The 13,537-nt window shown below is 48.0% G+C and overlaps 1 protein-coding gene across 1 annotated transcript; it reads right to left on the reverse strand.

The window, feature by feature from the left end:
* Positions 1–963: 963 nt before the first annotated feature.
* LOC116981509 (keratin-associated protein 5-4-like) lies at positions 964–8,058 on the reverse strand. The gene is made up of 2 exons (XM_033034559.1): positions 8,047–8,058; positions 964–1,701 (listed from the first exon to the last, which is right to left on the reverse strand). The coding sequence occupies exons 1-2, from the start codon at positions 8,056–8,058 to the stop codon at positions 964–966; spliced, it is 750 nt and encodes a 249-aa protein (XP_032890450.1).
* Positions 8,059–13,537: the final 5,479 nt, after the last annotated feature.

The following is a 13,537-nucleotide window of genomic DNA, read 5'->3' on the forward strand; positions in this document are numbered from 1 at the left end:
CCCCCCCCCCCCCCACACACACACACACACAGTGTCACTGGCGGCAATGGGGCCCTCACAGCCCGGGCCGTCGGCGCCCCTCTCCCCCACACACACACACACACACCGTGTCACTGGCGGCAATGGGGCCCTCACAGCCCGGGCCGTCGGCGCCCCTCTCCCCCACACACACACACACACACACAGTGTCACTGGCGGCAATGGGGCCCTCACAGCCCGGGCCGTCGGCGCCCCTCTCCCCCACACACCCACACACACACCCACACACAGTGTCACTGGCGGCAATGGTGCCCTCACAGCCCGGGCCGTCGACGCCCAACTCCACATCTTTGCTCCACACACCGTGTCACTGGCGCTGACCCTCGCCGCTTTCCCTTCAGTTCGCTCAACAATTGAGACGATTCCCCACTGCGGTTGGTGAAGAAACCCTGAGGTCAAGTTGAGGACGTTGAACGTGAGAATCCTCCTGGACGACCCTCGACAGTAAAGTTCATAAATTGATGTCATAGGAGCAGATTTAGGCCACTCGGCCCGTCGACTCTACTCCACCATTCAGTCATGGCTGATCTATACATCTAAAACTTTATTCATCCCGGCAGGGAAATTGGTCTGCCATCAGTCAGTCACAACACGCAACAAGGTACGCAAAAACCTGAAATTAAAAGTGGAAAAAAAAGAAAGGTACACGGGAATGTTGTCTGGCTGCCGTGTGTACAGCGCCTAAACCAGAATGAACAAACAAACACAGACTTATCCCCTGGGCAGAGGATTCTAAAACTAAAGTGTCCCCACCGCCCCCCCACGACGGGCCCTCCATTGATCTTCACGGCGGTTTCCCCCATTGTCTCACCCCTGTCACGCTCCACCGCCGCCGAGGCTCCCATTGCCGCTGTGGCTCCTTCGGCCCAGACAGGCCTCGCCGCCCGGCTTCTCCGCAATTCCCTGGGAGGCCTGTGTGGCGAGTCAGGCCAAACGTGGCACATTCCAGTCGTCGCCACGATTCGGCGGGTGTATCGGGCCCTCACGACTCCCCAGGACACTCCCGCCGCAGACACGACTCCCCAGGACACTCCCGCCGCAGACACGACTCCCCAGGACACTCCCGCCGCAGACACGACTCCGCAGGACACTCCCGCCGCAGACACGACTCCCCAGGACACTCCCGCCGCAGACACGACTCCGCAGGACACTCCCGCCGCAGACACGACTCACAAGGACACTCCCGCCGCAGACACGACTCCCCAGGACACTCCCGCCGCAGACACGACTCCCCAGGAAACTCCCGCTGCAGACACGACTCCCCAGGACACTCCCGCCGCAGACACGACTCCCCAGGACACTCCCGCCGCAGACACGACTCCGCAGGACACTCCCGCCGCAGACATGACTCCCCAGGACACTCCCGCCGCAGACACGACTCCGCAGGACACTCCCGCCGCAGACACGACTCCCCAGGACACTCCCGCCGCAGACACGACTCCCCAGGACACTCCCGCCGCAGACACGACTCCCCAGGAAACTCCCGCTGCAGACACGACTCCCCAGGACACTCCCGCCGCAGACACGACTCCGCAGGACACTCCCGCTGCAGACACGACTCCCCAGGACTCTCCCGCCGCAGACACGACTCCCCAGGACACTCCCGCCGCAGACATGACTCCCCAGGACACTCCCGCCGAGCTCGCGGATGTCAGCCCCTGTCTGGCAAACAATTGCACAGATTCACCACCCTCTGACTAAGTACATTTCTCCTCATCTCCTTTAATTTTGAGGCTATGACCACTGGTCCAAGACTCCCCCACTAGTGGAAACGTCCACTCAAGATCATACAGTGCCCTCCATAATGTTTGGAACCCATCATTTATTTATTCGCCTCTGTACTCCACAATTTGAGATGAGTAGTAGAAAAAAAATCACATATGGTTAAAGTGCACATTAACCATATAACAATTGTCACATTTTATTGAAGGGTATTTTTATACATTTCACCATGTAGAAATTACAGCTGTGTTTATACATACCCCCCACCCCCCTACTTCAGGGCACCATAATGTTTGGGACACATGGCTTCACAGGTGTTTGTAATTGCTCAGGTGTGTTTAATTGCCTCCTTCATGCAGGTATAAGAGAGCTCTCAGGACCACAGTCTTTCCATCATCTTTGGAAACTTTTATTGCTGTTTATCAACATATATAACCATATAATAATAATAATAATAAGTTTTATTTATGGGCGCCTTTCAAGAGTCTCAAGGACACCTTACAAAAATTTAGCAGGTAGAGGAAAAACATGTAAGGGGAATGAAATAAATAGTAGAGACATGACTAGTACGCAAAGTAAAGACAGAATTCAATTCAAAACACAATATGAGGCAATTAATGCACAGATGAATAGGGAGGGGGACGTGGGGCTAAGGATAGGCAGAGGTGAAGAGATGGGTCTTGAGGCGGGACTGGAAGATGGTGAGGGACACGGAATTGCGGATCAGTTGGGGGAGGGAGTTCCAGAGCCTGGGAGCTGCCCTGGAGAAGGCTCTGTCCCCAAAACTGCGGAGGTTGGACTTGTGGATGGAGAGGAGACCGGCTGATGTGGATCTGAGGGACCGTGAGGGTTGGAGGGGGAGAGGAGGTCAGTGAGATATGGGGGGCCAGATGGTGGAGGGCTTTGTAGGTGAGGATCAGGATTTTGTAGGTGATCCGGTGGGAGATGGGAAGCCAGTGAAGTTGTTTGAGGACTGGAGTGATGTGATGCCAGGATTTGGTGTAGGTGATGAGTCGGGCGGCTGCGTTCTGGACCAGTTGGAGTCGGTTGATGTAGGTGGAGCTGATGCCAAGGAGAAGTGAGTTGCAATAGTCCAGTCGGGAGGAGATGAAGGCATGGATGAGTCTTTCAGCAGTGGGAGGTGTGAGAGAGGGTCTGAGTTTGGCGATGTTGCGGAGATGAAAGAAGGAGGTTTTAATGACATGGCGGATGTGAGGCTCAAGGGAGAGTGTGGAATCAAAGATCACGCCAAGGTTGCGGGCCTGGGGAGATGGGGAGACAGTGGTGCCGTCGATGGTGAGAGTGGGGTTATTGATTTTGCTGAGTGTGGCTTTGGAGCCTATGAGGAGGAATTCTGTCTTATCGCTGTTGAGTTTGAGGAAGTTATGTTGCATCCAGGTTTTTATAGCTGACAAACAGGAGTTGATATGGGAGAGGGGGGGGTTGTGTGGGGATTTGGTGCCGAGGTAGATCTGGGTGTCATCGGCGTAACAGTGGAAGTCCAGGTTGAAGTGGCGGAGTCTCTGACCAAGGGGGAGAATGTAGATGATGAAGAGGAGGGGGCCGAGTACGGAGCCTTGGGGAACGCCTTGAGTGACTGTGGCTGTAGCAGAGGTGTGGTTGTGGAGAGAGATGAAGTGGGATCTGTTGGAAAGGTAGGAACGGAGCCAGCTGAGTGCAGAGCCTTCAATGCTGAGGTCTTTGAGTCTGGTGAGCAGGATGTTATGGTTCACTGTATCGAAGGCTGCGCTTAGGTCGAGGAGGATGAGGATGTTGAGGGAACCAGTGTCAGCAGAGGTGAGGAGATCATTGAGGACTTTGAGGAGAGCAGTTTCTGTGCTATGGAGGGGGCGAAAGCCAGATTGGAGGGGTTCAAGTAGGTTATACGCAAGGAGGTGGGAATGAAGTTGCGACGCAACGATATGCTCCAGGGTTTTTGAAAGAAAGGGGAGGTTTGAGATTGGGCGGTAGTTAATGAGAGAGGAGGGATCATAGAAACATAGAAATTAGGTGCAGGAGTAGGCCATTCGGCCCTTCGAGCCTGCACCGCCATTCAATATGATCATGGCTGATCATCCAACTCAGTATCCCGTACCTGCCTTCTCTCCATACCCTCTGATCCCCTTAGCCACAAGGGCCACATCTAACTCCCTCTTAAATATAGCCAATGAACTGGCCTCGACTACCCTCTGTGGCAGGGAGTTCCAGAGATTCACCACTCTCTGTGTGAAAAAAGTTCTTCTCATCTCGGTTTTAAAGGATTTCCCCCTTATCCTTAAGCTGTGACCCCTTGTCCTGGACTTCCCCAACATCGGGAGCAAAAGAGACCAGGTTTCTTTAAGATTGGTGTGACAGCAGCAGTTTTGAATGCGGAGGGGACAATTCCTTGGGACAATGAGGAGTTGAAGAGATTAGTGAGGTAGGGGCAGAGAACGGGGAGGCAGGACTTCAGCAGGGGAGTGGGGAGAGGGGAGAGGGAGCAGGTAGTGGGTTTGGAAGAGCTGATGAGTTTGGAGATTTCAGTAGGGGTGACCAGGTCAAACTGGGAGAGGAAGTGTGGAGGAGGGGTAAGGAGGTCAGTGGAGATGTTGAAAGGAGGGGCCTTGGTAGGTGGTGGAGTAGATGCTGGGGAGTCGGGTACAGGGGATAAAGATTGATAGATGGTGATGATTTTATCAGCGAAAAAGTGGAGGAATGAGTTGCAGAGATCTGGAGTAGAGGTAGGGAGAGTGTTGGCTCGAGGCTTGAGGAGGTTGCCCACTGTGGAGAAGAGGGTTCTGTGGTTTAGGCAGGGATCGGTGAATATGGAGGAGAGGTAGGCAGATTTTGCAGCAATGAGGGCATCTTTGTAGTCAATGAGGTGGAGTTTGTAAGCTTCAAGGTGGACTGTGAGAGATGATTTCTTTGTGAGTCGTTCAAGTCGGCGACCAGTCTGTTTCAGTTTACGAAGTGCAGGTGTGTACCAGGGTGAAGATGTGTTGAAAGTTACGGTTCTTGTTTTGAGGGGGGCCATAGTGTTAAGGGAGGTAGACAAGGTGGAGTTGAGATGGTTTGTGAGATCATCAGGTGAGATATGGGTTGAGTCCAGGGGGAGAGTGGTGGAGAGCAGGTCAGAGAGAGATGGTGGGGATCAATGGATTTTAGATTACGGAAGGTGATTTCTCGGAGGAAGCGGGGGCGAGAAGTCGGAGAAGGGATGGTGAACCGTATAAGCTTATGATCAGAGGGGGAAGAGGCATGGATGGAGGTCGAGTACTGGTTGATTTGTGGAGCAGACCAGGTCAAGGATGTGACCTTTGTCATGGGTGGGAAAGGTGACGTGCTGAGTGAGAGAGAAGTTGTCAAGTAAAAAGGCGAATTCAGATGCGAGCTATATATAACAATAACAAATATAACAATATAACAAATATAACAATTACAGCACGGAAACAGGTCATCTCGGCCCTTCTAGTCCGTGCCGAACATGTATTCTCCCCTAGTTCCATCTACCTGCGCTCAGACCATAACCCTCCATTCCTTTCCCGTCCATATAACTATCCAATTTATTTTTAAATGATAAAATCGAACCTGCCTCCACCACCTTCACTGGAAGCTCATTCCACACAGCTACCACTCTCTGAGCACCAAAGTTGTGCCAATTAAAGTCAATTATGAGAAAAAGAATAAAACTGTTAGGGACATCAGCCAAACCTTAGGCTTACCAAAATCAACTGTTTGGAACATCATTAAGAAGAAAGAGAGCACTGGTGAGCTTACTAATCGCAAAAGGACTGGCAGGCCAAGGGAGACCTCCACAGCTGATGACAGAAGAATTCTCGCTATAATAAAGAAAAATCCCCAAACACCTGTCCGACAGGTTGTTAAGGGCTTGGACACGTTAGAGGCAGGAAACATGTTCCTGATGTTGGGGGAGTCCAGAACCAGGGTCCACAGTTAAAGAATAAGGAGTAAGCCATTTAGAACGGAGACGAGGAAACACTTTTTCTCACAGAGGGCGGTGGAGGCAGGTTCTCTGGATGCTTTCAAGAGAGAGCTAGATAGGTCTCTTAAAAATAGGGGGATATGGGGAGAAGGCAGGAACGGGGTACTGACTGGGGATGATCAGCCATGATCACATTGAATGGCGGTGCTGGCTCGAAGGGCCAAATGGCCTACTCCTGCACCTATTGTCTATTGACAGATGAGAAACACTCTTCAGGAGTCAGGTGTGGATTTGGCAATGCCCACTGCCCGCAGAAGACTTCATGAACAGAAATACAGAGGCTACACTGCAAGATGCAAACCATTTGGCCCTTCAGGTTTACTCTGCCATTCTATCACGGCTGATCTATCTTTCCCTCCTAACCTCATTCTCCTGCCTTCTCCCCTAAGCCTCTGACACCCATAATAATCAAGCCATTCAGCCCTTCGAGCCAGCACGGTTTGTCTGCTCCACTGTGAAATCTCCCAGTTATGTCCACTTTGAAGAAGTGGACATGTCCTGTGCCTCCTCCATTGCCAGAGTAAGGCCACACACAAACTGGAGAAACAACACTTCGTATTCCGCTTAGATAGCTTCCAACCTATCGGTATAAACATGAATTCTCCAATTTTAGGCAACTTCTAGCAAGCCCCCTCCCCTTCCTCACCTTTCTCTCCCACCGTCCCTCCCTTTTTACCTTCCTCCCACCCCTCACCTGTTCCCCACCTGGGCTTGCATCTATTTCTCCCCTCTACCTACATTCTTTCCCACGTCTTCACAATTCACAACTCTTCAATTCTTTTGCTTCACCTTTTTTTAAATCTCTGGCTGCCTTCGGTTACCTGCCTATTAAACCACCACCGACCCCCCCCCCAACTGTGTTCATCTCCAACCTACCACGCTTTGTCGTGCCCCATCGCTCTTCCAGATTTATTTCCCTACCCCCTTCTAGAGTCTGTCTGAAGAAGGGTCTCGACCTGTAACCTCACCCATCCATTTTCTCCAGGGATGGTGCCTGAGCCACTGAGTTACTCCAAGACTTTATCGTTTTTTTTAAACTGGCATCTCTAGTTCCTTGTTTCTAAAGTAATTGGAGATGTACAAATGAATCACTAATTTATGTAAAATAATTTTGTTGGATCTGCGGAAGCATGCCATACACCGTCTCTACCCCTATCTACTTGTGTTGGCACTTTCTGGGACCACCAACTGTACCTCAGTGATCACAAGGTTGCTGCTGTTTACTGTATACTTTGCTCGTAGATTTGACCCACCTCACATGTCCCTGGATTAAATTCCATCTGACATTTCAGTTGATCATTTGTGTGTCACATATTTACTCCATCTGACATTTCTCCGTATACACTTCCAGTTGATCGATAACCTTCTCAATTCTTTGATAATCTTCCTCATTCTCCACAACTGTGTCAATTATTATGTTGTCTTCAACCATACAAGCCTGCCCACCTACATTACAAACGAGGTTCCAGCACTGATCACTGCAGAAGATCATTGGTCACAGGTCTGCAGTTAGAATAACACCCCATCACTACCCTTTGAATTCTATGGCCATGTTTATTTTGAATCCAGTCTTCCATTTCCCTGTTGATCCCATGTGCCTTAATCTTCTGGCTCAGCCTCCATGAGCCTGTCTTAATCAATGGAACATCAGTCATCTGGAACCTTGCCTGTGGCTACATTGGATACAAATATCATTGATGGGATTTGTGTGTCACATATTTTCCAACTCCTTGACCTTTAGTTCAATACACCTCATTACACCATCATCCATTCAAACCATTTCACCCTTTCCATGCATCAGACTTTTCACCCTTTAGCCTTATCTTGAGTTCACAACCATTGGCCAGCCATTAGCTGCTTCTTCCCTTGCTACATGCAACTGGTTCAGGTTCATCTAAACCCTTCTTCTCCACCTGATCAATGAAAGATCTCGACCCAAAACGTCCATTTCCCTCCACAGATGCTGCCTGACCAGCAGTGTGTTTGTCATTCCAGATTCCAGCATCTGCAGTCTCATGTGCTACCTTCTCATGCTTTGATGATGATGATTCTTTATTAGCACTTGTACCTAGCTAGGTACAGTGAAATTCTTTGTCTTTGCATTAAAGTACACAAAAATGTCACCACAAAGGCACCAACAAAGTTACAGTAGTTGAAGAGCACTTCTTCTGCTCCAGTTCTGAGGGTTTGCAGGTTGCTGAATAGGCTAAACTCTGAGTCCCACACTCTAACAAAGGACAGTTGGAACAGCAGGTTAGCTTGCGAGGTGCTGCACCCTCTTTCATCCTTACACTCATCCTTACACTCGGCTTCATGCTTCTGAGAAATGAACTGGAGGCGCCTACCAAATGCTCCTTCATAGTGAGTCAACACGGGACAGGGATTCCCACATCACAGGAGTAGTATGTGTTTTTAAAAAGGCTTTGAGAACACCCTTGAATCATTTCTTCTGTCTGGTGAATAGTCACTTGCCGTGAAGTAGCTCCGAATGACTGCTTTTGGAGTGAGGTAAAGAAAGTGAATTGTATGGTTGGCTATTCCATTAAATTCAGGTGTTGGACTGGGGAAAGAACACAGAGATTGGTTCACTTATCAAAACTCTGAATTTTGAGGACCTTCATTGCGAGGTGTTGGCAGCAGAGCATGTTGGAAAAAGACCTGTTTTAGGAATGGGGACACAAGAAACTGCAGATGCTGGAATTTTGAGCAAATAAGTGCAAAAGAGATGGAGAAACTCAGAGGGTCAGGCAACATCTGTGAAGGAAATGTACAGATGACATTTCACGTTGGGACCCTTCATCAGCATGAGTATGGATCTCGACCCAAAACACTGTCTGCTCATTCCCTCACAGACTTGCCCTCCAACATCCACAGAAACATTGTGTACAGGAGCTCGCTGGCTGAGGTCAGAGTGAACAGTTCTGCAAGGAAGGTGGTGGAGGTTAAGGAATTTCTCTGTGCTCCACAGCAGTAAGAAACTCCAATAAATGTAATAACAGGACTAGCCAAGTGCCATTTGATTATTACAAGGATCATAGTGATTTTTACAATTTTTATTCCTGCACCGAATGTTGGCATCGCTGCTCAGACCAGCATTTTCCTTGTCCGTCTCTAGTTCTCGAGCACCTGATGGAGCCATACAGTTCATTGAACAAATAGACTGATAAATTAGACCCAATACTTCCAGGGAGAAAAGATGTTTGGATTGCCTTTACCGACGGCTTATCTGTACATTTCTCCAATAAATAGGTCAGTGTAGAGTTTCCACATTCTCCCTCAGGTTGCCTCCAAAGGTGATATCGTTGGTAAGTTAATTGGTTGCTGTAGGGGGTGGGGGGGCGTGAGTATATGAGAACATGGGGAGAGCTTTAAAAAATGTGAGTGATAGCACAGATTCAGTGGGATAAAGGGCATGTTTCTATTCTGTATCACAATGACCCTGTCTCCACAGGGAACAGTGCCGACAGAAGAGAAGACATTTTAAGTGCGTCTGTGGCTATCGAAAGACATGGGCATGACCCGACTCAACAGAAGGACATTGGAGAGACATCAGAAGAGACTGGTATGGACAAATATTTAAAATCTTATTGCCTAGCCTAAGAAACCCAAACATGTACACAGTCACATAGAATGCAATTAGTATATTTGGTCTGGGGAATTGTTTACTGTTGATGAGTACAATTCATTAAGGGAACATATTCTGATCACTGTGGAGAGTGCAGGTCACGGAGAGGGAATGATTTTCTGCTATTTGTTTTTAAATGAATAAATCATCAAGTCCTGAAGGTCTGATGAAAGTCTTTGACTTGCCAGTTTGTTTCTCCCTCCACATTTGCTGCCAGTCTCATACTTCCTGGAGTTTCTGAAGCAACATCTGAAGTTTTATTTTGTCTTACTGATTATGTCATTGTTGTTTAGATGCCAATTTTGACTGAAGCCAAATTGATAGAAATATTTTCTTGTTACAAGAGAGTGCAGATGCTGGAATCTGGAGCAACAAACAATTTGCTGGAGGAACTCAGCGTGTCGAGCAGCATTTGTGGGGAAAAAGGAATTGTCGACGTTTCAGATCAATATACTGTATCAGGGAAGAATTTGGTTCCTTATAATAAAAACCTGAAGCCACTTGGGGGCAGAGGAAGACAGCTCCAAACATTGAAGGTGCTGTAATAGTAACCAACAGCCACTGGGTGAACAGTGGAAAGAACAGTGGAGGTCACAGTCAGATGGAATGTTTTCCTGCCGCCTGATTCATTCATAAACTATTACATCTCCTGATATCTTCAGATCTGGTGAAAGGCTATAACTTGAAACATTAGTATGTTCCTCTCTCCCCAGATTCTATCTGTCCTATGTTTCTATGAGTTTATATTTCTGATTTTCAATCTGAGCAGCTTTTTGATTTGATGATAATTTCATTCCACATGTTGAAGCTCAGACACCAATTTCAACTAAAGCCAATTCAACAAAGAATTGGATCTTTGCAATAATGTCTGTAACCACTGGGGGGCAGAGGAAGACTTCCAAACATTTAGGCTACAGCCACACCGGCTGCTGTAAGAGCAACCAGCAGCAATGGGGGCTGTGGAGGGTGTGGGTGAAACAGGGCTCAGGAGGATTTCACTGTGCCTGGAGGTCCTGAGATGGCAGGAGCTCTGAGCTCTATAAAGCTTTTACTGTGTCTGAAGAAGGCTCCCGACCTATAATGTCACCATTCCATGTTCTCCAGAAATGCTGCCTGACCTGCTGAGTTACTCCAGCACTTTGTGTCTTTTCTTTGGATAGTCGGAACCTTTTTCCCAGGGTGGGAATGTCAAAGACAAGAGTGGTAGCTTTAAAGTGAGAGGGGGAAATTGCAAAAAATGTCCAGGATATATTGTTTACACAGAGACTGGAGGTGCCTGGATCACGCTGCCAAGCTTGGTGGTGGAGCCAGATAAACCAAGAGGGTTCGGGAACATGGACATGCAGGGAGTTGAGGGACATGGATCACGTGTAGGCAAACAAGATTAGTTTAACCTGGTCTCATGTTCGACACAGATGGGATGAAGGGCATGTTCCTTTGCTGTACTGTTCTATGTTTAGATAAATTTGTCTTTGAAAGTAAAAAATAACAACTGCTGGAGATACTCAGTGGGTCAGTCGGCATCTGTGTAGGGAAATGCACCGTCGATGTTTCGGATCAAGATCCTTCCTCTCATTAAAAAAGATGGACAGAGAAATGACAAGGTAACATTCATCAGTTAGTAACTCACGGAGATGGCAGAGCTTTAGCCAGAGGGTGATGATTCTGTGGAATTCTTTGCCACAGAAGGCTGTGGAGGCAAAGACTTTCATATGGAGAAAGACTGGATAAACACGGCTTGTACTCGCTAGAATATAGAAGATTGAGGGGGGATCTTATAGAAACTTGCAAAATTCTTACGGGGTTGGACAGGCTAGATGCAAGAAGATTGTTCCCGATGTTGGGGAAGTCCAGGATAAGGGGTCACAGTTTAAAGATTAAGGGGAAATCCTTTAGGACCGAGATGAGAAAAACATTTTTCACACAGAGAGTGGTGAATCTGTGGAACTCTCTGCCACAGAAGGGAGTTGAGGCCAGTTCATTGGCTATATTTAAGAGGGAGTTAGATGTGGCCCTTGTGGCTAAAGGGATCAGAGGGATATGGAGAGAAGGCGGGTACAGGATACTGAGTTGGATGATCAGCCATGATCATATTGAATGGCGGTGTAGGCTCGAAGGCCGAATGGCCTACTCCTGCACCTATTTTTCTATGTTTCTATATATTTAAGGCATAGATAGATAGATTCCTGATTAGTTCAGGTGTCAGAGGTTTTTGGGAGAAGGCAGCGGAATGGGGCTGGGACTCTGTCGGGTAGGGACCCCGACAGTCCTTTCAGGTTAGGCAGAGGTTCACTTGCACCTCCTCTAACCTCGTCTACTGTATCCGTTGTTCAAGATGTGAACTCTTATACATCGTGAGACCAAACACAAACTGGGCGATCATTTCGCAGAACACCTTCGCTTAGACTGCGTGAACCAACCTGATCTCTCCCGGTTGCTGGACACTTTAATTCTCCTTCCCATTCCAACACAGACCTTTCTGTCCTCAGTCCCCTCCATTGTCAGAGTGAGTCTAAACGCAAATTGGAGGAACAGCATCTCATATTTTGCTTGGGCAGCTTACAGCCCAGTGATATGAATATTGATTTCTCTCACCAGGGAGCCCCGGCATTCCCTCTCTCTCTATCCCTCCCCCACCCAAGTCGCACTAGCTTCTCATTTTCACCCTACAAACAGCTAACAGTGGCCTTTCCTTTATCATCATTACTTTTTTGCATATCTTTCATTCATTGTTCTTTATCTCTCCACATCACCATCTATATCTCTCGTTTTCCCTATCCCTAACCAGTCTGAAGAAGGATCTCGACCCGAAACGTCACCCATTCCTACACTCCGGAAATGCCCGAGTCTGAAGAAGGGTTTCAGCCTGAAACGTTACCTATTTCCTTTGCTCCATGGATGCTGCTGCACCCGCTGAGTTTCTCCAGCATTTTTGTGTACCTCCAGAAATGCTGCCTGTCCCGCTGAGTTACTCCAGCTTTTTGTGTCTATCTTCGGTTTAAGCCAGCATCTGCAGTTCCTTCTTAAACATTTAATTCCGTATTGTCTAGTCAAGGATGCTTGGATAATCTCTGTCACACTCACATAGAATATAATTATATCTTCGGTCAGGGGAATTTTTTCCCATGGGCTCCTGGTCACTATGGACAGTGGAGGTCACAGTAAGATGGAATGTTTTCCTGCCGCCCGATTTGTTCATAAACTATCACATCTCCTGATATCTTCAGATCTGGTGAAAGGCTATAACTTGAAACATTAGTATGTTCCTTGCTCCCCAGATTCTATATGTCCGATGTTTCTAGGAGTTTATATTTCTAATTTTCAATCTGAGCAGCTTTTTGATTTGTTGATATTTTCATTCCACCTGTCGAAGCTCAGACACCAATTTCAACTGAAGCCAATTCAACAAAGAATTGGATCTTTGCAATAATGTCTGTAACCACTAGGGGGCAGAGGAAGACTTCCAAACATTGAGGCTACAGCCACACCGGCTGCTGTAAGAGCAACCAGCAGCAATGGGGTCTGTGGAGGGTGTGGGTGAAACAGTGCACAGGAGGATTTCATTGTGCCTGGAGGTCCTGAGATGGCAGGAGCTCTGAGCTCTATAAAGCTTTTACTGTGTCTGAAGAAGACTCCCGACCTATAATGTCACCATTCCATGTTCTCCAGAGATGCTGCCTGGCCTGCTGAGTTACTCCAGCACTTTGTGTCTTTTCTTTAGACAGTCAGAACCTGTTTCCCAGGGTGGGAATGTCAAGAGGGCGTAGCTTTAAGGTGAGAGGGGGGAAATGCAAAAAATGTCCAGGATATATTGTGTACACAGAAACTGGAGGTGCCTGGATCACCCTGCCAAGCTTGGTGGTGGAGCCAGATAAACTAAGAGAGTTTGGGAACATGGACATGCAGGGAGTTGAGGGATATGGATCACCTGTAGGCAAACAAGATTAGTTTAACCTGGCCTCATGTTCGACACAGGTGGGATGAAGGGCATGTTCCTGTGCTCTACTGTGTTATGTTCAGATAAATATGTCTTTGAAAGTTAAAAAAAACGACTGCTGGAGGAACTCAGTGGGTCAGTCGGCATCTGTGTAGGGAAATGCACTACACAGTCGATGTTCTGGATCAAGATCCTTCATCTCAGAAAAAAAGATGGACAGAGAAATGATAAG

Source organism: Amblyraja radiata, chromosome 15 (assembly GCF_010909765.2).
Source record: "Amblyraja radiata isolate CabotCenter1 chromosome 15, sAmbRad1.1.pri, whole genome shotgun sequence".
Lineage (NCBI taxonomy): Eukaryota > Metazoa > Chordata > Chondrichthyes > Rajiformes > Rajidae > Amblyraja > Amblyraja radiata.